Source organism: Poecilia reticulata, linkage group LG2, assembly GCF_000633615.1.
Source record: "Poecilia reticulata strain Guanapo linkage group LG2, Guppy_female_1.0+MT, whole genome shotgun sequence".
Taxonomy (NCBI): domain Eukaryota; kingdom Metazoa; phylum Chordata; class Actinopteri; order Cyprinodontiformes; family Poeciliidae; genus Poecilia; species Poecilia reticulata.
This window is the reverse complement of record NC_024332.1, coordinates 32149448-32177446: the sequence shown is the minus strand read 5'-3', so window position 1 is coordinate 32177446 and position 27999 is coordinate 32149448. Positions and strand designations below refer to the sequence as shown.

At 37.8% G+C, this 27999-nt stretch overlaps 1 protein-coding gene across 2 annotated transcripts in view; it reads right to left on the bottom strand.

Annotated features, from left to right (window-relative positions):
- The window catches only part of kcnh7 (potassium voltage-gated channel subfamily H member 7), a 45518-nt gene extending 19885 nt beyond the window's left edge, over positions 1-25633 (bottom strand). Inside the window, exons 1-4 of one of the 2 annotated variants that reach the window (XM_008404024.2) lie at positions 25068-25633; positions 24593-24823; positions 6124-6279; positions 1165-1605 (exon numbers count right to left, since the gene is read on the bottom strand). In XM_008404024.2, the coding sequence (XP_008402246.1) occupies positions 1165-1605; positions 6124-6279; positions 24593-24823; positions 25068-25143 (904 nt within the window). In that variant the 5' untranslated portion in view covers positions 25144-25633. The remainder of the gene's footprint in view (positions 1-1164; positions 1606-6123; positions 6280-24592; positions 24824-25067) is intronic. The other variant, XM_008404023.2, reaches the window with a different exon arrangement.
- Between the last annotated feature and the right edge of the window lie 2366 nt (positions 25634-27999).

Below are 27999 nucleotides of genomic sequence, written 5' to 3'. Positions count from 1 at the left end.
AAAAAAATGCATAAACCCGCTGACAAACTCAAACACTAAAAGAAAACAAAGAACAAGCAAAAGTACATTGGAAAAGGGGAGAGAAAAACAAAAAAGCATAAATCCATTACATAAAGTGTGACTACTTTTATTATATTTCATATTTATATTCCAACGTCAAATCTTTTTTTGCTGATGGGATATACCATGTTTTTTGTTTTCTCTATTCCATGGTCACCCACATGGCTCTAAGCCGAACTATTACGTTTTGCTTCATAAATTTAAACAAGAAATTGGGTTGACTGAAACTAACACATTTTTGTAATGTTTAACCAAACAACCTACCTACTAATACATATAGTTGAGTGAATATCTTTCATGTTTATAAATTTTTTTACATTACCTTGACTTCCATTAGCCAGCTGCCACTTATCCTTATTATTTGACTGCTTTTAAGTGAATACAAGTTCCATCCAAAAAGTTTGGTTATCTGAGTAGTCCATAATGTTTGAATGATGAATGATGACTTCTACAAAGTTTAGATGTGACAGAAAACTGACATTTTAGCAAAAAATCTACAAATTTTAAGCTCACTTTATAGCTCTCGAAAATATTTTATCAAGGGACTCGCTGTCTGGAGTAGATATCAGTTTACTCAATAGGGTTGAACAATTTTCAATCAACTTTTAGCTAATAGGCTTATTATTTATCATATTATATAAATAAATGATGTGATATAGCCATTTTAACATCTAATACAGATCCATGGACCACGACTTAAATCTTGGTACTTTAAAAACAAGATCACTAGATGGAACGTAATGCATGTATTTACATAAACTATGACCTAATATCATTGTCCTAGTTTATATCTATTTTTCTTAAACCATACAATTATTATTAAAAATAATTATGTATAGTAAGACTTATCTTTGCATCTAGATTCCTCTCCCAATTCTCTATTGCATCCCAGTTACATTGCTTTTGGGCACTACTATTACGTATTTTTTAATCATTATTAAGAATTTCCCTCCCAAGTTTAATGAGTCGGTACCTTCTTTGCAAAAACTCTCCAAGCCAGTTCATTTATTTGATTTAGTTTGAATTTCTAMACAGGTTATACAATCTTTCCACTCCGGATGCCTCACTGCCTGAGTTACTAATGTCTCTAATTAGAAATTGTACCTTCACTTGTATGTCGGTCCCTGAATGCGCTTTTTGAATTGGAGCTGTAGCCCTCAATTTCATGGATGGATGAGGCTCTTCTCATGCTGCCGGTGCTGCCTCTGGGGAAGGTGTTTGACAGGGAGGTGGAGGACTGGTGAGGCTCTGTCTGGTACAGCTTGTCCCACGGGACTTTGAGGGATGAATGATCAAGTGGTTCAGGGCCGATGCTAGCCTGGGAAGAGTGGTGGCTAGAACTTATGAGGGCACGCGTGTCATTGGCCTCAGTAGGACTGCAAATGCTCTTTGTGGGTGAAGGAAAGCTCTCCAAGGCCACCGAGTCCTCATCTTCTTTGGGAGAATCCACCATCACGGCGTCCGGGTCCTCTTGTGGAAGAGATTGCTTGTTGGTATTCATCAGGCTCAAGGCGACCTGACGGAAGCGAAAAAATCTGCTCCTTCCTATCAAATGAGAAAAGAAAGTCGATATACCGATTATCTTTCTGCACTGAAATGACATTTAAAGTTCAACAGTACATCCGCCAAACACTGAAGTGTCTGTATGACATTAACTTAAAATGCATTCAACACACACACCCAAAAATCCATCCACATTATCGCAGCTGCTGTGCTGTCAACCCTGAAACAAAGTGAATGTAGATGTCACCAGAGTGAGGCATAATACTGTTTACCTACTAATAGTTGATGTCCCCTATGACAAACCATTTTTGTTGTTACATTTTCAGCAGTTTGTAACATGTATTCAATCACATATTGGAAGTTTACTTCATTATTACATTTTTGCTAAAACTGGACTGGACTTGCATTGCCCTTTTCTAGTCACACCGAATCTTTAAAGTGCTTTTACACTAGAGCCACATTCAACCAGCCAAACACACAAACATGCAGACATTCATACACCATTTTGCAAATCAGTAGGGAACTTGAGATTAAGTGCCTTGCCCAGGGGGACATGTGGCAGAAGGAGGTACAAATCAAACCGAATATTTTTTTAATTGCAAGATGGCCTCTGCTCCCATTGAAACACAGTATTTTAGCATGGCCCAGTTTACGAAACTAGCAAATAAATATGGCATGTACAGCCTCCTATAAGAATTGTTAGAGTCTGATATAATTAGAATTAGAGCCATATTCACTCATCGGCCGCTTCACTAGAAATACCTCTTTGATCGCTTGCTAACCCAAATACTAAATCAGCAAAACTGAACGTTAAAACTGAATGGAGAAGAACGAGAAGGCTGGTTGGAGTATTTCTAAAACTTCCGATTCATTAAGATTTTTACAAACAACCATCTTCTTCTTTCAGAGAGAATGGAGAGAAAGTCTAGTGGTAGCTGTGTGTAGGAAAATGTATTTTCAAGAAGTCAAAGGGGAATGGGCAAACTAGATAATAGAAAGGGAAACGTAGATGAAATAACCACTCTTTAAAAATAATTTGGAAAACAATCTCTGCCCAACACATTGAACACTGGGACAGGCATGGATCCATCCTGCCTTGTATCTACACTTCATAGCCCGGTAGTGGTGGTGTCATGGTGAGTAGATATTTTCCTGGAGCAAGTTCAACCTTTAAATACAAACTTGGTATTGTATCCTTTTCAGGGCCACTAATGCTACCAGTAGCCTTTATTTATTAGTAGTTTTACAAAAGAAGGGAGGACGTGCAGTAGTTGGCCAGGGGGCAGGAATTGAACACGGTAGCAGAATTGAGGACTGCAGCCTCTGTTTATGGTAGACCTGCTCTGCTACTGAGCCACTTAGAGTCCCGACTTGGAATTTTTTGGATCTCGCATACCTTACATGGTTGCTGATTGTGTTAATCTCTTTATGACCCTTCTTCATGACAGCTGATTCCAGCAGGATATTGCATTATGCCAGAAATCTAAAAGGAGCACGTTGACTGCACTCCATCTGGAAAGGTGAGTCTAATAAAGAGACTCGGGAGTATAAAACCTACATCTTCACTTTTTGAAAATTGATTATCAATAACAATGTTTTGAGCTTCAGGGGATTACAAAATCAAACACCAAATTACTTTTTTAAAAATATGTTACACGGGAAGCAAGAAAAAAGTGTTAAATGCAGAATGCTTGTTTGTGTCTAAGTCCTATAGGTAATATTTGCAATGAAACATTAACAGGAGCAATTAGGCAGGAAGAACAATTTTGTGGTTGTTTTACTCCTTCAGAAATATGAGCCCAAGACAATGTTAGAGACGCATCTAACAGCAATTACAGTTTAATCTCCATCTCATAAAAGAGCGGTTCCAATATTGCCCTGCTGTAATGGGACTGCACATTAAAAGATGAGGTGTGAAGACCACCAGTTTTCCAACTCCATTTACAGTGTTTGTCATAAAGCGGTTGGCGATAGCTAGAAGAAGCAAATTAGTTTACCATGAGTAATTTTAGATACTGAAGCTTGCATAGGCTGATTCTCTGATGTCAAACTTTCAAAAGTCTTTCAACTTATGCAATAGTGTCAGAAAACATATTTTCAGAAAGCAGCTGATGCATCAAATATTTTGCATTGGTGTGTAAATGTAAGTGATACTGCAATACATATCTCTTTTGAACATATAAAACCATTAACGAGTAAATAAAAACTTGAAGTCTAAAGAAGTTAAATGGTATTTAAAGGTTTTGTGCAACTAAAATAATATACTAAAACAATCATATTAATGTTTGATTTTATAGTAACAGAAAGAAACTCATAGTCTGCAAAAACAGTAGTTCACGTACCGTATTTTCCGCACTATAAGGCGCACCGGATTATAAGGCACACCTTCAATGAATGGCCTATTTTAAAACTTTTTCATATATAAGGCGCATAGAATAGACGCTTCTGTTTGGGTTGCCAATTTGTTCAGTACTCTGTTATTACACGTCCACACTTGTAAAGAAGTGGTCCCCTAGTACCTTATATACTAGGCTGCCCCAGTTGTTGGTGTTGATGTTGCGATATTGTGCCCAACTGCTTTCTGGGTAACACAGACCAACCGACACGCTGCCGCCGCAGTATCTGTCTCTCTTCCCCCTCCCCTCCCCCCCATGGCTTTAAATGTATTATCAAACTTTATTAACAAACCAGCGTTCTGACAACTATCCCAGCATGCACCGCGCACTTCTTCGGCGGCTGCTTACCGTAGTTGCTAGACCTGTTGTGGCTCAATATTGGTCCATATATAAGGTGCACCGGATTATAAGGCGCACTGTCGGCTTTTGAGGAAATTGAAGGTTTTTAGGTGCGCCTTATAGTGTGGAAAATACGGTACAGGTTCAATGGGAAAGTCTCGAGGGCAGCCTGAAATCAACTTTAATTCCTTCCTGTTGTGTAAGAGAAATTCAAAGTCAAAGACAACGTTAAGGTCATACAGTAAGTGTGTGTGTGAGCGTGTGTAGTGAAGACTCTTTCTCTCTCACTCCACTAATCTAAAGTCACATCGTATGTTCATCTGTCTCATGTACCCACAGGTTCTCTTCTTGAAACCTCATCACAAGCCATCAACTCTGATTAACAATGCTAGCATAAAACACAGGGACATGGCTGCATGCAGAGGCATAAAATTCACATATGAACATGGTACAACTCAAGCTAAATGAAAGAGCCCTAGAGACAGAGAAAAGAATATTGCTGAACTGCATGTTTCATTGTTTTTGCACCATCTGATACACACCCAGAGAGAAAATACAAAGACACAAGCAGAGCACAGCATTCTRTCCCTGTGTTCACATGGGGCTTGTTACTGCAACTTTGTAAGCTACTCTGTGCTAGCKGACTAATAAAATAAGCCAATGGTTCTCGAACTTTTCATAACAAATTCAAACACAGTAAGTACGCGCTATACTGGCGGACTTTTGAAGACAGCAATTCAGCACCTAGTCAGTTTGTTGTATTATGCYATTAGAACAACAAAAGAAGAACAAATCATTCTTATCAATTAGCACTGTTGGTTCAAGGATGYAATTAGTTATGTTTTCCAAATTTTARTTTGAAAAAAATKAACAGAAAGACCMGCCTAAATTGRAATTTAAAGTGGGAGAGTTGCAGGTTTCTTACCARCCTTGATCAACAAATCTAACATRGCTGCCTGGAATTTAAAATGTAATGTTTAAACAGGTTGTTTRCMTTTTTGAAAATGCATCATTATATATATTTTAAAACCTGCAGMTGACTGCAATATTGTAAGATTATAACAGGGSTCTCCAAACTTTAGAATCCAAAGACTCTTTTTAGTCCAAGACYAGCCMAAAAATAGTGCTCCATGACCTTTTGACAAATGAAAAACAGAAAACGTTTGCAAACAAACATTGGCTACAATGTCTACCTTTTCGTCTTTAATATACTGACATATTTTTTCAAATGATAAAATGATGATGTAGCACATTTAGTAGTTTCCAACCTACTGAAGAGAAAAGGTAATCTAAAAATATTACAGGTACTCTTAGTGTTATTCTTTTTTGGAATTTCATTACAACTCTCCCATTAAAAAAGACATGAAAACTGCATTTGTTATTATGACTATATTAAAAACAAACCAAACAAAACAAAACAAAACAAAAAAAAAAAAAACACTTTAGTTCATTCCTTGTCAATTTAAGAAAAAACATAATTTTTTTCCAAAGAATCCCTTGTGGCTCTGAAGATGCAGATGCAGACCCCAGGTATATTTTGTTTACAACAAGATGACATTACTTGAAGTGGGGGTGTATTTCTTTTGGAAGAGATATGATATCATGGAATATTCTAAGATTTATTTCTGAAAAAAAAACAACATTTATTTCACACTTTTTTTTTTTTTTACCCTGGCTGGAAATCTTGTTATGGAACAACTAATTGGAGCAAAGTGGTAATAATGTTAAGCACACTCAGACCTAGTACAAGGCGACCAAAGAATGGGAAGATATGATACTATTTATAGAAGTTCAGTAATAAACTCCTGGTATATCTGATACTCACTTTGATCTGACTTTGTAGGGGATGCAGGGCTTATGTTCTCTGTGGAGTGGTCACTTCCTTCATCCACAACGTAYTCAAAATTTAAAATAAACATCATCACAACTCCTTCTTCATTCTTCACTGGGATTGTGTGAGTAGTACACTGAAAGTCAGACCCTGAAAGAGAACAAAAATACYTGTGTCAAACAACTGAAATCACTACGTTTAAAGGTCAGCCTAAGAACTGTTAACTTTTCAACATGCGCCATCTAATAARCATTACCTAAAACAATGTCCTCGAAGTCCAGTGTTTGGATGGGAAATCATGTGTAAGGATTGTGAAAAGGTTTGTCGTTTRCAACAGGAGTGACTGAGTTTAATGTTTTGTTTTCAAACCCCATCAAAAGGACACATTAAAAACTTGCTACACTTAAAACTACTTTACACTATTTTTTTTTAGCAAACAAGATAAAGAGAGAGCTAGATGTACAGATGGAGGGAAAGGTAGATAGATAGATGGAACTGATGTAGGTGAATTAAAACTTACCAGGCCAGAATAGAGAGGGAGTAAGATTTAGAGGGATGTTTTAAATGGGCTGACCCTATTAAAATCAATTTAAGGACAGAAACAGAACAATCAATTTGTGCTGGATATTTGCAGTTGAACCTCTTGGCCCCGATAGTAAAACTTTCTACCYGCTGAGCTCTAAACAGCATCACAATAGCCACTGTGCWGCAGCGGCTAAGCTGACATAACGGATCAGTGACCAGCAGGATAAAGCAATTCTGACAGTGTTTTAACTCATAAACCATTAAATCCTTGACAACATAATGGACATTCCCACCATGAATTCAAACGAAAATAAGATTAGCGTTTTTAGAAGCTATATGGAAACAGCTGCATGCATCCTGTTKGTATGGGCAGAAAAGACACAGTCCAAATGGAAAAGTCTGCCGATCTGTCTGTGTAGGTTGCTGTCTTCCTCATTTATAGAGAGGACACACATTATCAGTGTTCCCTGTAATCTCCTCGGGGCTCACAGACACCCTGCCAGCAGCATTCATTAGCAGCCGACTTGGTGTCTGACTAAATATAACGAGCTTGCTCTGCCTCAACATGCCAGAAATGCGTTGGAAGGGTTTCTGCATCTAAACGAATGAAAGTAGTGATGCATTGTCAATTTTGAAATACCCTAATATGATTTTAATGGAATAGGAAACAAACAAACAAAAAAACTTTAATGAATTMTTMTTGGAGAACCAATTATATTTAATGTTTCAAGTGTATAGTGTGAGGTGAACCCATGGGAATAAATAACGCAACATACAGCTGCATATATAGTGTGAGGATAATAGGACCAGCAGGTGTGGACTACATCTAGCCTCGTGTTGTGGTTGCCTCACTGTATTTCATGATGAAGAGGAACACGGCTGTCAGGGCAGGGCAGCTGTTTGTCCTTTACTAGAAAATCCTCTTGCATAAAAAAATGCATTTCTCTGGAAAAAATACAGGTAATATTTCTGCTCTAATAAAACCAATAAAACTGTAGGATAAAAAAATGTTTTGATTATATCTTGGTCTTTCAAACATTTATTTAATTCTAGCTAGTAGAGAAAATACTAGAAATCTATACAACACGGTTATTAGCTAAAAAACAAGACCTTTAACGTTGCAATCGAAGAACTCAATGTGTTGACTCTGAGTTCCAGGAAATCTATTTTTATATGARCCTCTTCACTGTCAGACACGTTTATTCTAAAGATCTGGACCGTATTCCAACTACTCCTCACACAGACCAGGCTCAAATGGCAGCTTAAAAGGTTTGATTTATATTTTATAGAAAWAGACTAGAATACAAATAGAATAGAATAGAATAGAATAGAATAGAATAGAATAGAATAGAATAGAATAGAATAGAAATAACCTTTATTGTCTCTTAGTGGGGAAATTCTGTATACCAGCAGCAATGTTTTTATATGATACAGATGATATAAAAACATAAAAAGCGAAAGAATAATAGGATGCACARAAAATAACAGACATACTAACACAGGTTTTACTCAAATCCTGTTTCCACTCAGTATCACATGCAGTGTTTTGCAGTGTTTCTCCAAAACTTTATCACATTTTGTCATTCATGGCATGTCAGTATTTTTGGGAATGGGGTCCCTTGTGATAAAAAAAAAACACAAATTAGTGCATAATTGTCCATGTGAAGGAAAATGACACATGGTTTTCATTTTTTTMTTTTTACATAAAAATAAAAAAAGTTTACCATGTATGTATATTCAGCCTGCTTTTTTAATTATTTTGTTTAGCCATCTGCTTTTGGAGAGCATCTGTAAGCAGTCATTTCTGGATTTTGTTAAAWATKATGAATTAGACTAATGTCTAAATCATTCTAAAACCATTCCACTGTGACTATGGATTTATGTTTGAGGTTGTCCTGTGGGAAGATGAGCATCTWCCTCAACTCTGTCTAGCTCACCTCTCCATGTTGAATAAAGCATATCTATAATATGGTGCTAATATTGATTAATCTACTGATRTACACAGTGGATTTTATTTAGGGGCTAAATATAAATGCAGATCACACATTTTCAAATTTTACTTTGTGATTTTCTTTTGGTCTGTCAYGTAAAATACTAATAAAATACATTGGAGTTGTTGGTTGTTGGGTGATAAAATTCACAAAAAGTTTAAAGGGTGTAAATACTTTTGCCTTGTTAAAGATATGAGCTATAAACCCTATAAACACTTTGCAAATGTTTTATAATGWTTACAGCTCATGTCTAGAGTTAGAGGATTGCTGAAAAATTAGGGTTATTAATAGAGAAAAAATATCTGAGTTTTATATTTCTGCAGAAAAAAAACTGCTTTTTTTTGCGAGTACACAGCAAATTCAGAACTGTCAGATTTCCAGTGAAAGTGTTGTACGTTAAAAATATGGCAYCAATCCAACACTTGTTGACGCTAATTGATTCCCTAAGAGTTCCAAAGAGTTAGTCCAGTCCAGTGTTGATTTCTCACTCAACACTCTGTCTGGTGTTGATTTAGATAGCTTATATAGTAGGGTGTCCCATTGTTGACTCATGCCCCATTGTTTATTAGACTGACTGATTTTAGTGACATAGTGGGTGTAAAATATTAAATAAAATGTTGTGCCACATGACTGGCTTTATTTTCACTCATATTTGACTTTATGACACACAAAACTACAAATTAATCGTCCTTATTTTCTCCAGGTGCATTCTGGGTAWAGCTTGTCACCAACGTCATCATCAGTCACTTGGCAGCAAATGGCAAACTAGAGCTACGGAACGGTAACATGTTTTGAATTTGTGTTGTTTCATCATTAGTGACTAGTATCCTGATGCTTCTGTTCTTCTCTTGGTTTGTTGTATTTCATGTCAGATGGACTTCAAAATGACAAAGTCGCTCTCGGTGGTCATGAAACTTGTTAGCTCCGCTGTTTCGGGCATGTCTATGTTGTAAAGTTAAATTGTCATGAGCTTTATTATTTGGGCCCGGTCATTAGCCCCGCCCCCCGGCCCACGCCGTCTTGTTCCGCTACTGCGTCACATGTTTGCCTGAGGAGCGGAGGCAGCAGTATGGCGTCTTGTCTGRAGCTTATTATAACAAGGTAAGTTCCATGTTAAAATGATCATGTTTTTGACTATTTCTTATGGAGGCATTTATTTTTCCGTTTACACGAGTATTGATTCATATACACAGTTTGCTTAACGTACGTTTATTTGTTTGGATATCACGGTATATATGACTGTTTATTATCTTAAACTAACATTGAAACTGTCAGGAAAATCTGGAGCTCATTTGAATTGGCATTATTTAGCTGCGGGGTCGTTTTCTTTAGGTTTTTGGCTGTAGACTGCAAAATGGGGGAGTGGCTGTGCTGGACCATTTGGCTTGATCTAAGCCACAGGTGTAAAACTCCCGTCCTGGAGGACCACTGTCCTGCAACATTAGATGTGCCGCCGCTGCACCACACCTGAATACAATAATTAGGTGATTAGCGTTTCCGGTGAGAGTTGGACTCCGCCAAGGCTGCCCTTTGTCACCGATTCTGTTCATTACTTTTATGGACAGAATTTCTAGGCGCAGCCGAGGTGTTGAGGGGATCCGTTTTGGTGGCCTTAGGATCGCATCTCTGCTTTTTGCGGATGATGTGGTCCTGTTGGCTTCATCGGAACGTGATCTGCAGCTCTCACTGGAGCGGTTCGCAGCCGAGTGTGAAGCGGCCGGGATGAGGCTCAGTGCCTCCAAATCCGAGGCCATGGTCTTGAGCCGGAAAAGGGTAGAGTGCCTTCTCCGGGTCAGGGGGGTCGTCCTGCCTCAAGTGGAGGAGTTTAAGTATCTGGGGATCTTGTTCACGAATGAGGGAAGAAGGGAACGGGAGATCGACAGGCGGATTGGGGCAGCGTCTACTGTGAAGCGGGCGCTGTACCGGTCCGTCGTGGTGAAGAGAGAGCTGAGCCAAAAAGCGAAGCTCTCGATTTACCGGTCGATCTACGTTCCCACCCTCATCTATGGTCATGAGCTTTGGGTCATGACCGAAAGAACGAGATCACGGGTACAAGCGGCCGAAATGAGTTTCCTCCGCAGGGTGGCTGGGCTCTCCCTTAGAGATAGGGTGAGAAGCTCGGTCATCCGGGAGGGACTCAGAGTAGAGCCGCTGCTCCTCCACGTCGAGAGGAGCCAGTTGAGGTGGCTCGGGCATCTGGTAAGGATGCCTCCTGGACGCCTCCCTGGTGAGGTGTTCCGGGCACGTCCCACCGGGAGGAGGCCTCGGGGAAGACCCAGGACACGCTGGAGGGATTACGTCTCTCGGCTGGCCTGGGAACGCCTTGGGATTCCCCCGGAGGAGCTGGAAGAAGTGGCTGGGGAGAGGGAAGTCTGGGCCTCCCTTCTGAAGCTGCTGCCCCCGCGACCCGACCCCGGATAAGCGGAAGAAAATGGATGGATGGATGGATGGATGGATGGATGGATGGATGGATGGATGGATGGATGGATGGATGGGTGATTAGCAGGACTCTGGAGAACATATCTACACAGGGAGGAGGCAACTGAGCCATTTGACTCTGGTGTTTTGTACCTGTGGCACATCTAAAAACTGCCAAAATGTTTTTTTCTTTGTCAGTGTGTCATGTTGGTGACTGAAGCCTGTTATGAAGACTTTAAAACATTTCTTCAGACAGGTTGGTGCGACTTTTAATGCTGTCCAAATGTTTTTCTATAAGCTGACTAATTTCTTTAGTAATTATTAATGACTTTTTATGCTTTATCTTGTAAACCAGGTGGGCAGAGTTATTTGAACGCACACAGGTGAGTCTGATTAGTTTTGCTCACACTACTTTTTAAAATATTTATTATCCTAATGTTTCTGCTATATTTCTTGTTTTTCCTTCTAGACTGGAACAAGAGCAGCACCAAAGACACTTCAACATCAGTGATCACAAGACCATCCATGGCTGCTTCCAATGAACTTTCAAAGCTTCACCTTCAGTGCAAAGTACCATGAATGTATGACCTTTGTTGTATATTGCTCTCAGTGCTGTCTGATGTTTTGAAATAAAAGTAGATTATATTCTGCGAATGGTGCTGGTGTTTTTGTAGCATCTAATGTCTTAAAATGAATTTGGAGATTATTGATGCCCAGTAGTTTCTGGGTGAAAAAGGTTTTAATTGCTCTAGTGACTTTTATTTGGTAGTAAATTGACAAAAAAAAGTGAGTAATGAGAGGAGGGGAAGACCGGGAATCAAACCCACGACAGCCACATTGAAAACTAGAGCCTTCATATGTAGGCTGTGCTTAACCCGTGCGCCACCACAGCATACCCTGCCAGTAGTATTTCAAAACTCAGATTTCTATGTTAATATATACTTTACACCTTTCTGTGTTGGATTAACACGTTCATAGTGTTAACTTTTGACAATATACACTAGTTTTTGGGTAAATTAACACTGAAGTGTATTTGATTTCAACTACTGTGAATGTTGATTCAACTCCATCACAAATAACACTTTCAAAAGTGTAACATCTACACCATCCAGTGTGCACCTATATAGATACCTTAAAAGTGTAAAATTTAACTCTGTAGGAGTTGATGGAACACTTCCAAATTTGCTGTGTAGAAAAAAAAACTATTGAAGTTTTATAATAATTGTAATGAAAGAATATAGAAATTTAGCTTTTGAGGGCATTTTTCCCCCCTAAGTATTCACACTGAGCATTCAAATAAAAAATATATATAAACTAACAACACTTTGCAAATGCTTTCTTCATCATTGCGGAATATCTTCTATGGTAAAATTATCTTTTGTTTTAACTGGCTTAAAACAATTACGCATCATCGAACATTGAGATACTGTTGGAACAGAAATCCAAAATGACGAATTCAGCAGGAAGGGTTTTGGGCTGAGCCTTACCTTAACAGATGGGGAAACAATAGTCATGCTTAAAGGCTAAGCAGCAGGGGTCCTTTTTCTCATATGGTCTCCTGCTGAATGTCACCTCTACTAAAATGGATCTAAAGAAAAGCTCCTAACAATATCATTGCAAGAAAAGCAAGTCTGATTTTTGATTTTCAGCAATAAATTTGTATAATTGAGTACAGAAATAGGTAAGCAATAAATGGTTGATTTAATGACCTACTAACAAAAATTATGTAATTGTAACTTTTGCAGAATACCATATTGCCTCTAAACATTTTTTTAAAACTGTTTAGGCCTAAAACCCACATTTCCAAAGTGTAGTGCATTCCTGTTGGTTCTGTGGAGTCACATAAAGGCTTGGAAGCATAGCTGTTTAGCCTTTAAAATGTTTTTTCATGGGCACACTTGGAAACAAAGAGGTTGGAGCTATACTTGCAAAAATGACAAAAACAAATAAATGTTTTGTCACTTGACATTTTTATTGGCACAAATAATTGCCACTATTGTACAGTGGAATGTTTTACCTTAAGTATAGCAGATAATTAGTCTTTTTCAGCAGAGGGAGTAGTGCATTTGAAATATTATCGTCACAGCAACCAATACAAGATGCAGTTTGCATACTGTTGTGTTTTATTGGTAAATTTTCAAGTTTTTCATCAAAAAAGTAAAAAGAAGACAATACTTGGAAAATACTTGTTCTTGGTTTTAAAAAAAATTTTGTACATGTAATTTCTAATTTGATGTCATACAAATAAATTAACCAAATATGTAAAAAAAAAAATCATTTAACTTAATGCTGACTTAGTTCACCCAAAGTCTGCTATTTTAAAGACAATAAGCCGTACGCTATTTTTTTTTTTTGCTTGCATTCATTTTATAAAATGTTCAMATTCTACATTTCTACATACAGTCATATTAAGACATACTTAGACAAGTATGACATTTCTCAGTAGATTATTCAAAATATTACCTGAAATAATTGCTAAGAGATAAGGGGATGGACAATCCTTATAAATGTTAATTAATGCCTTTAACAGGAAATACACATAAGAAATACACTTTCAGTCCTTTAAAATTGTTATATTTAAAAATAGTTGTTCTATTTTTCACAGTTTCTCTTGGCAAACAATAACAAGGACACCCCTTCACCTGAGCTTTGATGGATGACAAACTATTTTCTACTACACATCTTACAGTGACATAATGCCATATATAGCTTTAATTGATGCTGGCATCGCACCCTTCCTCTGTTTAACCTTCATGGACCATGACAGCAGTAAACTTGCTTTAGTTAACATTTCACACTGTTTCACACTCTCTTTAGTTTTGCTCTCAACAGAAAGTTAAGAACAAAACRAGTATTACCCCTGGGATAAGATCCATGCCATAGCCACTTCAATAGTGAAGCCATGTGCACTGTGCTTGAGTAAAATATTGTTGTTAGAGGTCAKGAGAAKGATTTCTTAGGCATCTATATGTAGCRATCYYATTTAAAARRCTCCAGTCAAATCTATTCCTTTCCGGATTTAGGGATTTTTATTTTTTTTTKATCCRAGAAGGTTARCCACAAAGCCTAACCACCCTCATTTGGAAACTGCATGACGTCTAGATGATTGAACAAATATATGAAATATTAATATAAGAATGCTGTTTATAGGCCAGCCAGACAGCAAAATAACACTGTCCTAAATGCATGGATGGCTTTAATAATGTTGATGYTCRTTTCTTAGAGGGACAGTGGATGCACAGATTGCTCAGCAGGTTACTGGAATTGACCGATTTTCAGCTTGACCAGCTTAACCAGTGACCAGCTGATCATGCTGCTCAAAAATGCTGTTTTTTATTTATTTATTCTTCAACCCCATAAACTCCCCTTGGCACATTACTAACAGCAGCATAGTACGTCCGATATATTATATTATAGTTTAAAGATTAAAACATTTTAATGTTATCAGACTATTAGAAACACCTTTTACTCAAAATATCACTTTTTTGAGAAKCATCTGAAACCACTTGAAAAAAACTCAAATTGACAAGTAGAAATGTATACTTGCTAATTCAGTTATCAAAAGCGAATTGGAATGTGTGWCACAATGTAACACCACAGAAGAGAGCTCAAAGTTTTAGGTAACCTTGCAAAGTACAATGAGGATTTTTCTAATGTGAGAATAAAATAGAAATATCTTTTACWATTCCACAGTGAGGGGATTCAAGTGTATCAGCAGCAAGAGGCAAATGGAAGCATACATAATATTATTCAAACTAAGGTGAAAGTATAAAAAAATTAACAAAAGAATAAATAACTGTACACGGAGGGCAACTCTACAACGTAGGAAAAAATGGATTGAAAGAAATTTGTAACTGGGTAGGGAAATTTWAAAAATAAAAAAAAAACAGCAACAGACTGTTTATAAAAAAAATTAACAAAGACTGAGCAAATGTCAGCTTGGATGTACACACAATGACACGGGTCTAGTCTCTTTCTTAGTCTGAGGTTATTGAGAGCAGAGGAGGTTCTAAAGTCTAGAAGCTKCTTGGTGGAAGGATATGATATGTTTCCTTTGGGTGGAGGCAAGGTCCTACTCCAAGTGGAGGAGGTTATGTATCTCAGAGTCTTGTTCAAGAGTGAGGGAAAGATTGMGTGTCCAGCAATGCGAATGCTGTACCTGGATTCGTAGTGAATACAATTTACTAGCCGATGCTCTTACTCTTATCTTTGGTCATGAGCTTYGAGTAGGGACAGAAAGAATGAGATTGTGGATACAAGTGGATACATCTCRGCTCTCCCGGAGAGACAGGGTGAGAATCTTGGTCATCCGAGAGGGACTCTGAGTAGAGAAACTGCTTGTTATGTGCAATATAAAAATTAAATGTACAAATATAAAATCTTGGATGGTCTTATAAAGTATGGATTGAACATCATGCAGCTTCAGTTTGACACAAAGTAACTCAYCAAAGATATATATTGAATTTTGTCATCTGATGCTTGTTATCACTCACAGGAATAGCTTTAAAGCAAGAGATGTCAAGCTTTTTCGCAGCTTTATTTTGGCTGTCAATGTTTACTCGGGTTTTGTATTTCATTCCTGTAACACATGCAAAAGAGTAAGAAAAGTGAAATTTTACCACTTTGCAAATATGTCATTTCCTTTCACAATGCTTAAAAAAATCTGGCACTCAAGGCAGCAGGTGATGAAGCATTTCAGAAAGTAGTTTTTCAAGTTGTAATGTTTACATCTCAATAACGTATGATTGTTAATAGATTTTGTTAATACTTTATTCTCTTCACATTTTCTACTTTCATCATAGTGTGCATTGGGGCTGTGTATTTTCTTGCTGAGGTGATTTGAAGAAACGAATGGAGATTCTAACAGAAAGAACCCTGTGATAGGCCGAAAACAGGTTGAGGTTCATCCGCCAGTAGTTAGAGCTATAATAATATTTCAAAGGGGTTGCAAGAATCAGTATTTTAACAAATATATGCTCAAGGGCATAAATAGGTTTGTCTTTTTTTGCATTTACGCAAAACAACAAATTTGTATTATTTTATTTTGTTTGATCTATTTTTATTTTTKCATTTTACACTAAGTTCTGAATTTCTTTCTGTATATATTAATTCCTATCTAATAAATTATTTATGAACAAAGGTAATTATAGCACACTGCAAAGCATGAACGTGAGATTTGATTCTCATTTATCCCAGTGTTTAAAGGCTTGGAAARGGAATCATCTGCTTTCAGACCGCACTTGACTGGGTTAGGTTAACAAAGCAACTTATTATCATAAAGTAATTRTTATTGGAGCTGCATGAAAGTCTGGTAATTTGGGAAAAATGTTCAAACTTTTTATAAAAAAAAAAACAAAACTGAGTGACTTAATCTAGTAAAAAAATAGTCATAGTTTGGCAATGTGTTATACTGCAATGTACTATCACAAATCATGCTGTTTCCAGGCAAATATTTGAGAGCCTGAGCTCACAACTCCACTTGTTGTTTTTATTGGCATGTGTTGATTTTCTTACTCTGCAGAAAGTATTTTAAACTGCAAAATGAGTCACGCTCCTSTACACTCTGCTAAATGTGGAAAAGTGTTGCAAAAATAGTAAAGATGTGGGGACTTGAGGGCTCTACATCCTCTCTGTAACCTTTAGTTTAGTTTCCTCTCTGTAACCTTTAATTTTGATTTCACTTGATAAACCTCTGCCCTATGGAATTTATTCATTACAGCTGTAGAGTTGGGTTTGTTTACTACTGAAGATAACTAATTATTTAGGTCTCAGGCTGCTCAATACTCCGATCTTTGCCAAGACTCTTCACAGAAAACAATAAGTGGCTGTGGTCACAGCTGCAAGATGTGGTTAACATCCTTGACGATGCATTTTGCGTCGATGAACGAATGAATGGCTATTCAGTCTCTGACATTTATAAAATGTTTTCTTGTGAGCCAAGAAATGTAATTTACACCTGCTTGAATGAAGGGATGGCATATTAAGYCTAGCCCCCTTTTCAGGATGGAAATTTAATTACTCCAGATTACATTTCCATCATCAATTATTAAGACGTTGCTGTTTAATTAAACGATCATCTGAACATTTTTATGAAGAGAATCACAAGCACTTGTGTCGAAAGAAGGAGGACATCTTCAAGACAGAAARACTTCTGCTTATTTTCAAGTAAAATGAGTTTACTAAATAGTATCAAATCTCACTTTAAAATGTGAATCACCCTTTTTCTTTTTGGCTTAATTGCTTTGTTATTGCTGAACACTGACTTTTAGTATTTATGCATCGTCCTCTCCGAACGCTAGTGCAGTAGCCCTGCAACTACCGCTCAGCTGCAAGCTGTATCTAATGAAATCTGACATGTTTCTGTTTAAAGGCTATTCTGCTTTGGCCAATACACAACATTAGGGGCATAGTCAGTCAAGAGTAGGGCATGCAGGGAGAGGCCATGCAAACTCACCCTTTGTTTAAAGTCCTTGGGGCTTGTGGCAATATCTCTCCTCAGTGAGACTGCTGTTAGCCACACAGTCTGGTCTAATTTCATCCTCAATCACCATCTTCAGAGCCAAAAGGGATAACTTTAAGCACCAGCTATAAGCAGTGATTCGCTTGTGTTTACTTTTGCCAGTTCATGATGCTCYATTTCCTCATCTGTAACTATATTAGTGAGACACGACTTAAAAATATTTTTTAAGGAAGCACATTTTTTGGTGTTTTAAARTTCTCATAAGACCTCATAATATTGTTCATAAGCAATGATTTTTTTTCAAAGACTAAAAAATAAAAACTGTATTTTAGCTAATTGGAAATTGGTGTAGAATGATTCAGACTCTTGTTTCTAAGATTCAATCTAAGTTGCTTGTAATTCCACAAATAAAACTGAACAAGCCATTTTTTTTYAAAATCAAAAGCTGCTATATAATATTTCTACAATTGAACCTGAAATTATTTGTACCTCTGACATTTTTAAATTTAAAATTATATTTACTTATTTAAGATGGGTGATTTTATATACGACATGAAAGCATTGGACTCTCAGCCTGATGTCATCAGAATATTAATAAGTATAGAAAAAACCACAAAGCAAACCAGTGACATTCTATCCTATTCTGAAAAAAGAAAATGTGCACACTTCATCACAATACAGGCAGAGAATACAAAACAAAAGTACATCATCTTTGACATGCATAAATTCTATCCATCAGTTTACTTGCTATTTCAAGGGGTGTGCTTCATTTCTTCAAGTTTTGCCTCACACAAAATGTATTTTTAGATACATGGGAGGATAAGAAATATCTTAAATTCTGCCAAATGCTGAAACATGAAATTAACGCCATAGCAGATTCTCATCACTTATTCACAGACTTCATTGTACTGCCCTCACATCCCAATTAATAATTATCTCTTCATCCAATACTGCCAATAATGAAGCTGACATTAATAGTGTGTCAAAAAAGTACTTCAATTACGACACGCATCCAAATTTCTCATAGCACTTAATTCGACATGTAATCTGATACTTCTGCTTGGAGAGTTTATATATGATGAATACTGAAGAGCAAGACAGCAGTGAAGGCTGAGCATAATGAAAAATGGATGCACTCTTTTAGAGTGCAGCCACCCAAGTGTCCTACAACACACCTTGTGTACTGGAGGCACTCTCTGTCCCGTGTCCCCTCCCTCCCCTGCCACTGAAGCCTCGGCAGGGTGCACGTGGCCCTTCAGTCCCCTTGGTGGGGAGTCACCTATGAAACCCTGCACCCACGCAAACCACATGTCCCAGATCATTCAGCGTGCTTAGCTAAGCTGCTGCTGTTATGTAKCCATTATCCATTTAACTTCTCTCTGCTCCACGGTGTCAGCTTCCTTTTGTTAAGACTCATTCAGGTACAAAGTATTATTACACCCTCTGGAATAGGATAGCTTTACAAAGCCCTCAAGGGAAAGCGTTTATCTCATTGAATATGTATCCACGCTGGAGGAAGCCTGCATGTGGAATATCTCTCACAACCTGTCTTGGCTTTTCCCAGAAAGAGGAACACTCAAATTAAAAGAAAATGCCCCCATGTTGAAAGTCTTCTTCTGCACTTTCCGCTGTTCCATTACTTTTCTTTTCTAAGCAGCATGCATATAAGCAGCTTAACGTGTTGTCTGTTCAGGGGAAAAAAGGCCAAAGCTTTGTTGCTCTTGATGGAACACAGATTCATTAATCCAAACTTCATTTTTTAAGACTTCCCATTTCATTAAACACACAGGAAAACAACCAAGCATAAACACTAAGGTTTAAGGTTGCAACTTAAGTCATATTGAATGCTAACAGCCAGTAAATCTCACGCATTAAACAAGGGACCCAATGAGACTGCCAAACTGTCTAAACTGGGGCTGGTTTATTTTGAAACTAGATGCATACAGTGAGGAACATGAAAGGTTTAAATGCGAAGGATTATGGCTTATTTGCATTAGGACAGATAGATCGAAATACCGTGAGGAAGCAGAGGCATCAAACGCACTTTCTATCCATCGACTTCGACTTACAGACGCTTTTAAATCAATGGRTATACTGCTCTCCAGGATGGCATGAATCTTTAATTTCCCTATAGCAGTGGAAGTCTACGAACTGGGTCTTCTATACCAGTTTAATGCATTTACTCTGTAAGCTGCTCATTCCCAGTCACAGCACTGTCAGCCCTGACATCTTTATTCATGAGCTCACTGCAAATTCCTCTGAGGAGTATTAGGAGTTGTGTCTTGAAGCTGTGATGCACACCAAGGAGAATTGTCAAGAGACTGAAGGCAATGATAATGTCAAAAGGCTTCGAAGCTCTCATGCTATGCTCTTTAAAGATTCTAGGTACAAGATGATTTTCAAATGCTACAGAAAAGTAGCGTGAGGATGGTTAACAAAGCAAAGTTGCTTTTAGATATTTCCCATATAATAAACATGCTTCATGTGCACTTTTGAAAAGATCGTGTTAGACTGTGGCATGTGTAAACAGCCTGCAGCGATGTAACTACCTCCCAGTTTGTTCAAGATGAGCAAAAAAAGGAAGAGAAGTTGAGGCTGATAGCTGCGGATGGTAGATTAAACATGTATCCGCAGCCCAGAATGTAGTCAAGCTCCCAATTAATTATTAACACCCTGGCTCCTTATGATTAAATAAAATATTACTTCTTTACTTCCATTTGAACTCCTTAAAAACGACACTGCTGTTTGCGTATGCATCTGTGGTCATCTCAGAGAGACAGATAGAATGTACAGCATTGCTAAAAGAAATACCCTGCMTTGGCTCAAAATTAAAATTAAACATGCACATTTATGTGCTGCTCTAAATGAGGAGTGACCTCAGATTGTCTGTGTGCAGCCAAGTCATGCTGGCCATAAAAAGCTCTGCAGAGAGCACAGTAGGAGGTGGTCAATCTGGGGATTTATGCCACTGAGTGGTGACATTGTATTAATTCTCTGCGATTTAGGACTGTTTTCTCTCCACATCATTCATATCAGGGCTATAATTTTGCAGCTATAAACATCAAATGCCAGTTTATCATRACATATTTCAAGTCTAGAGTGTAGTTGACCCCACTCAGATTTTGGTTATTTGGCAATTTTTCAGATAATCAAGCACATTTGGATAGTAAATAGAGGTAACAAGATCAAGAAAGAACTTGTCTTGGTTCACTAGCCTGTGAAGGTTCACCATTTTTCCATGTTTTCTCTATCTGTGGCTCTCACTGGAGTCTCAAAGCTGTAGAAATGGCTCTATGACCCTTTCGAGGCCCATAGATTTCAAGTATTTGGTTCCTGATCTGTTCTGATCTGTTGGTTCCTGATCTGTTCTTAAATTTCTATATATTTGGGAAGTCGTGTTGTTTTGTGAGATCTTTGTAGCTTATTCTATGCTGTCAGCCAGGGTAATTTAAGGAAACTCTTGATTCCCCAGGTGTGGCTAGCAAAATTTAGCTGAACTTCTGAAAACTTGGTGAGCCAAAGTTAATTCCTAATTTAGCAAGTTGGGCAATACTACATAGAAGTCTAATCTGAGTAGTTATTTTCTTTAAAAAAATGAAATTATTTAAAAATTTCATTTTGTATAGTTATTTTGCCTCTGATACAAAATACTTTGCTTCCAAAAAGTGGTTTTTGGAAGAGAAGTTTGTCCAAAAGCTCTACATCTATATTTGCTTGTGCAGTTTAGCATCAATAAATTAGCAAGCTWTAACATGTGATAAGTAGAAGTTATCCAGGGCCAAATGGAGGTAGTGGTTGCACAGCCTGGTTGAGCAGGCATGGCTAAGGGCTAGCAGCTGGGTCTCGGCCCAATTAAGCAATACAGCCGGGGCCATTGTGGCATACCCATAGTGTCCCACTTCTAGAATGAGGAAAAAACACAGAGTGAAGTTATTAAAAAGGCAGTAGTAGTGCTTGTTCTTTTTTACTATAATGGATTTTAGACTAATATCTTGAGGCAGCTCCGTTTAGTGCAGTTTTGCTTTGATAATTTACAAAGAGYATGCCAAATTTTGCCACATTATTTTGGCCTAACACTTAACAATAAACTACACCAAAATCCATCAAACGTTATTTTGCAGTTGGTTACAAAACCTCCACCATGCGGATTAAAACTTAACTTAGACAGAAATAAAACATAAAGCAGGCGGCGATGGTTGAGTGATGATGCATTTCTTAATTAGCTCTCCATGCCATTCAACAGTCAAACGTAACATTTGTTTTTGCAGACTAGAACTGCTGCTGCCAAATGGCTGCACATAAAGAGGGAAGGATGATGCCACTGTGGCTCCGCTCATCTGTTTTGTAWAATCTGTCACTTTCATTGCTGTTTCCCACAGTCCATCAAACCTTAAATCCTGTTCAGCATATATGACCTCACAAAACCTCTGTTCTAATCTTCTCTCTTGTGATGTGATTTAAAAGAAAGCCAAGATGTGGGCTCTGTTTGATAGGCACAAAGAGGGAAATCAGATGGTGACCAGATCAGCTGATTTTCAACTTGACTGGACCTGAAAGGTGACCGGACAGCCAGAGACACAAAATATTTATGTTTTTACAATCAGTGAAAGCACCATGAATGAGCACAGTCATGTGGGCCTAACTGGGGCTCCTGTCTGTGTGGAAGCTATTTCTAAAGAGGACTCAACGTTTTAGTTAAACAGACACCTAAATATAATGCAGCAAAGTTGCATCGTTTACACCTTTTGAGCCCAGTCACTTCTGTCTGTAATGAAACATGATMGATTTTGAAACACTGACAGACTTTTAGGAATCTGTTAATAAGATTTGCAATCTGTGTGGCATAGACAGGGAGACTGGCACGTATAGTAGGTTTGATAAAAGTTTCTGAAAACAGTTTAAAATTATTATGAAAATCATTTCAGATTTTGCTTGAAATAGTAGAACCTTTTCTTACAGTGACTGCTCACTCACACAAGATCAAAACCTAGTGAAAAAAACTAACAAAGATCATAAATCAGCCAGTAAGCTCTGATCTATAATATTTAATATTTAATATTTAATAGTTACTTGCCTCTTAGATGTCTTGTACTAAGTTCAACATATGATATAGATTTGCATCTCTATTACTTATATTTTTTGCACAACCATAGTGAAAGGACTATTTGTATTCATCAGTGCCAATGTAGTCAATCAATCCAAACCAGTCAATAAAAATAATATGTATTCAAATAGTAATTTTCTAAAAGTAAATAATGTTACATCTAAGTAGATTTTGAAARTCCTTTGTGTGTTTTAGCAACATCAAAGTCAGACTTTTACTTCCACGCTGTATATTACCTTCAGAGTAAACTTACAAGCTGGAGCCACAGCTGACTGCCCTCATTGTGTTCTCCCATCTGGGGTAATGTGGACTTTACTCCGTGTAACTGACTCGGGTATGTTTGTGGTCGACTGACACAAAGGATCATGATAGGGGCAGCAAAGAGGAGCTGCGGCATGGCTGAACCATGTCAAAAAAGATGCTTCTTGACTTGCATGCATACCGGCCACACTCAGTAACAGTTTTTGACATGGGTGATGCGGTCCCCTGCCCAGAGCGACAAAGGCTACTGGGGCATCACAAGCACCTCGTGGGGGGCACATCAGTCAGTTGTGCCCCAAACAAGATTTATAATGTTTATTTACATCTCCAGTCAGCCAGTCATAAAGGTTTGCATATGAAAGGCTATGTTCGCAAAGAATTAAACTGATATGAAGTGAAGTCMCCATCTACCTTTATACCTGCTGAACTAGAACATTTTGAGGATCTGCATAGTCACTAATAGTCCAGGACTGATATTACATATTTAATGTATAACACCGATTAAAACTTAGTTTAGTTTCACACAATCACATTTAAAAACAAATATATTTTAGATTATTTAATTGTGTTTATTTTAAAAGAAAAACTAGTGTTAAAATAACACTAAGTAAAGTTAAAATGATGTTTCAATGCCATGTCTTTGTTGTTTWGGATTTTACTACAAAGATCTCAACAGAAAAAGAAGAAAAATATTCTCCCCATGTGTAGCAGTAGTTTTCAAATTCTTGTTGAGGGAAACATTATACCTTTTTTGCCATCACATTATTTAAGGAGTAAAACAAGAATAGCAAACAATTAGCTGGTTAATCAGTCAGGATATYTGCTCTGATATCCRGCCTGCAGCCCAACCAGCTATATATATGTTTRATAATTTTGTTTAATACTTTTKTAAGTTATTATTTATTGTGTGACTCTATTGAAGATCCATTAAATATAATCCTTTTAATAACACTTTATTTTACGTAAGAAATTTTTTAAAAAGCAACTGGACTCCATGACAATTCTTCTTCAAATGTGTTTGACAGAATCTTGGAATATATAAGGGTGGCACTATAGGCTTATGATATGAGGCTCAATACCGCTGTGTTTTATTTTCTTCCTTGGAAAACAGTAACTTTGTCAAAAACACAGAWCTTTTAGAGATAAGAAGATCACACTTTTTATTGATACGCTTGGTGTTATAGTTTCAATAAGAATGATGCCTGGGCTGCTTTAGTTTCTGCCACATGACTAATTGTCTTTCTTGTGAGAGTGAGGTGGCCATCTTCCAGCCAGTTTACTGCCAGTGTGTAGCACCAGATAGGGAAGTGGCAGTGCTGCTATGCTCTGTTTCAAACAGCAAAAAAAAAAATCCCAGTCTACCTGGGACTTTTGTCTTGCATCTCCTTTTAGCAGTTTTGAATACCCACGCCATGCCTATTAACAAATAACGTTAGATTCTGTGAAGATTTGCATAACGAAAACAATAACAAAGAGGACAAAACACAGAATGCAACAACAAAGCCGACTCTTTGTGAATCCAGTCATAGTGCATCACAAGTTAAGTGCAACTCCGAGTAAGATCATCTATGCCAAAGAAGCTCCATACCCAAGCAAAAGGTAGGAAAAGGAGCCGAAGGAAGGCCGAAGGAAGGCCTGGCCCAGGGCGTTATTCATGCCAAAACCGCCACTGACCACATTGCTTTGCCATGCCCAGTTACTCACCATCCTTCCGGTGGTAGGTGATCTCCACCTTGCGCTCTTCGGAGCCAAGCACAGCCTGCGCCACCTGGTTGATCGCCTCCTTGTCGGTGAGGTCCCCATGGAGAAAGTCACAGGTACAGGGCTTCTGCATGATGTCTGGTCTTGAGAAGCCCGTCATCTCACAGAAACCATCGTTACAGTATATAATCGCACAGTTCTCCACCCTCGCATTGGCTATGATAAATTTGCGATCTGTGAAGAGGTGAGACAATAAGCTCCGTTTAACAATAATAAAGAAAACTTTAGCATTTTTTTAAAACATTATTACAATGACGTTGTAATAAATAAACTATATTGGCTGTCTTTGTTATCTAAGTGCTTTTATGAAAAGGGGAAAAAAGTGAGACATCTATTCACTTTTCTCCTTTTATATCGGTGTTCACTGAAAGACATCCAGAGAATCGCCAGGTAGCAGAATTTACGCAAAGATACTCACTCTGACCCTCGAATTTCCGGATGATTAATCCAAGGAACGTGTTTTGTGGCGCAACGTGACCTCTTCTCACAGGCATGTTTACTTATAATTCCGCGACCTCCAATAAAAAAATAAATAAAAAAACGCCTTTACAAGTAAATCCTGAAGTTGCAGATGTTGCGTCTTTGTGCTGACTCCTCTTGCATCCTCTACGCGCGGACCGGGGGCGGGGAGTGATACCTCTTTCCACTTTTTTTGTTTAATTTTTGGGRGGCTTATTCTGAATTTAACCTCCCTACTTCATCGAGGAGTTCTTTATCCCGCTTGTATGCCGGTGCGTGTGAATGCCCCCTCGCCGAAACGCCGGACGGAATCCGGGAGGATAGCGTGAGTGAGATCCGGTACGCGGAGCATTTCGCTCTGAGGATGGGATGCGAGCCTGACGTCCTCCGTCGCGGTGTGTTTGGCGCTTACAGTGGACGCTGGTTAATATGCCAAGAGGAGTGACGCTGTTCCCGCTGGGCTTAGGCTGCTATGTCTGGGGTACTGTTTCACAACCTGCCGCAGCTGCATATTGTTGAAGGAAAGACTTTGCGCTAACCTTCACCACCACTTTCTTCCTGCTCAGACTTGTAGTGGAGAGTGAATGTGACAGACCTCTTTCCGAGTTTGTACTTATGAAACAGAACATATTTCAGACATTAACATTTAATATTAACAAGTACTGTTGAATCATTAATGGGAACATACACCAATGAATGTGTTCCAATCAGCAGGAGCCCAAGAGTTTCCGTGGGTACTAAGCGAATCATCATGCAAAGCATCAGGTTTATATATATAAAAAAATATATAATTATTGATGAACCATATTCATATTGCCATCAGTGAACAAAATGTAAACAATACATGAAATGATGTGGTAAAGTGAAGGGAGTAAGTAGTTATTTATGCCTTGGATACGCAGAAAGTGTCCATAAGCATCAAGAAGACCATTTATAATGGTCAGCAGGGGGAAATATGAAATAAATGTATAATTAATAATGATTATATTACTAATAATAATAACTTTTGAGTTGATACCTCAACTCAAAATTTGAGGTATATTTATTGACAACTCCTTGCATAAGTATTCACACCCCAGTTCTACCATCAAAACTGCCTTGTCTGGATGAAAAAAGAATGATCAATATGATTATCTATCAGATAGGCAGTTTAAAGAAAGGACTGATCAGCAAAGCAACCAAGAGGTTTATGTTAAAGGTGGGAGCAAGGGGGCAGAGAGGCATTTTATGTAAAACCAGCATTTTACATCAAATTATAATGTTATTCCCTCATTAAAAACACACGTGGAGTGTCTCTGTGATTGTTTCATGCATTCTTGAGAAATACTATCATCTCCTGTAGCAGCAATTTGGGAGTGTTTAAATGCTTGCTTTCATCAAGTACTGCCTCTTCCACATAACTCCTCCTTGGAGCTACAGTCTTTAAACTGAGCTACCAGACTCCCCCACTCAGCTCCTTTAGACTAGCAGCAGCAGCAATTGGCAAACACTTGGTGGAACTGTGCTTCTGCTGAGCTCATCATGCAAACTACTTCTCAGTGCAACACTGTTAAAAATATTTTTAACACCTTAATTGTGACAGTGTCACCAAGAGCAGGAGCTTTAAAGAAATTCAAATTTCAAGGCACAGTTTAGAATATGTCAGTAAAACATCTGTTCCCTCCACAAATATAATCATAAAGCCTTTTTTGTAGTTTTGACCAAGCTCTACAGTTTGGACGGTCCTCAGGAAACATGCTGAAGGAAGTTACTTTCAGATGGGACCAAAGTAAAACTGTTTGGCAAAACAATGTGTGTGGCAGAAACCATGTGTTCTGTATGATGCTGAACAAGTGGGAAATGTTTTCTTTCGAACATCGACCCTAAAGATACAGCCAGAAGTGCAATGCAATGGTTTAGGTCCAAGTGTAATCATTTGTTTAAAATGGACCAGTCAAAGTCAGACCTAAATCCAATTGAGAAACTTTGACAAGACTTGAAAATTGCTGCTCTGAGACACTCGCCACCTGCTCTGACTCACCTCGAGCTGTTTTCCAAAGAAGAATTATCAACAACTTTACTCTATTAGTGGACAGAAATATAAGAAAAAATATTCCATAAAAGACTTAAATCTGTAATTGCAGTCAAGGGAAGATCTACAAAGTTACTCAGTGGTGGGTAATACAAATACATTCCATATTTTGAAAATACATTTGCATTAAAATGATGAAAACCATGATTCCCTTCCGCCCCCAAATACACATTCCATTGTGTTAGTGTTACTTCATCACATCAATTTAAAAACAAAAATGCATTGATATTTTAACATGACTAAATGTGAAATAGTTGTAAGGTGTGAATACTTTTGAAAACACTGTAAAAGTGCAGTTTTTTCCATACAATTTGCCAATTAGCATATCTCATTAAACCTTCAATTCACAACACAATTGTGATAACTTCAGCTCATGGTTTTAGCCGAGGTTACGGGCTGGGCTGTTTCTTCATTGTTTGTCTCTGCTGGGAGGGACATTTAGATTAGCATGGATGGAGCTGGAGTAAGCAGTTTGTTTGTTGGGTCTGTGAAGGGACATATTAGGAACGGTTGCTTATCATCACTTCATGAGCAAGGAAGCGGTGGGTAATTTTTGAGTATGCACAAAGTACCTTTATACAGCACTCATGTATGAATAATTGAATCTTGTGCATGCATGTTATGTAATCACAATCTAAAAGCAATCTTTTTTTCATCCGAAAGGCAAAATGATTAACTTGTACAATAAATCTTGAAACTTGGAGCTATTCAAAGGTTTTAGTCATTTCACTCTGAATGCCTCCATCATTCTGCTGTCCATGGTCCTGAAAAGTCTAAATTAGCTAACAGAAAATTGCTAAGAAAAAAATATTTATTATTG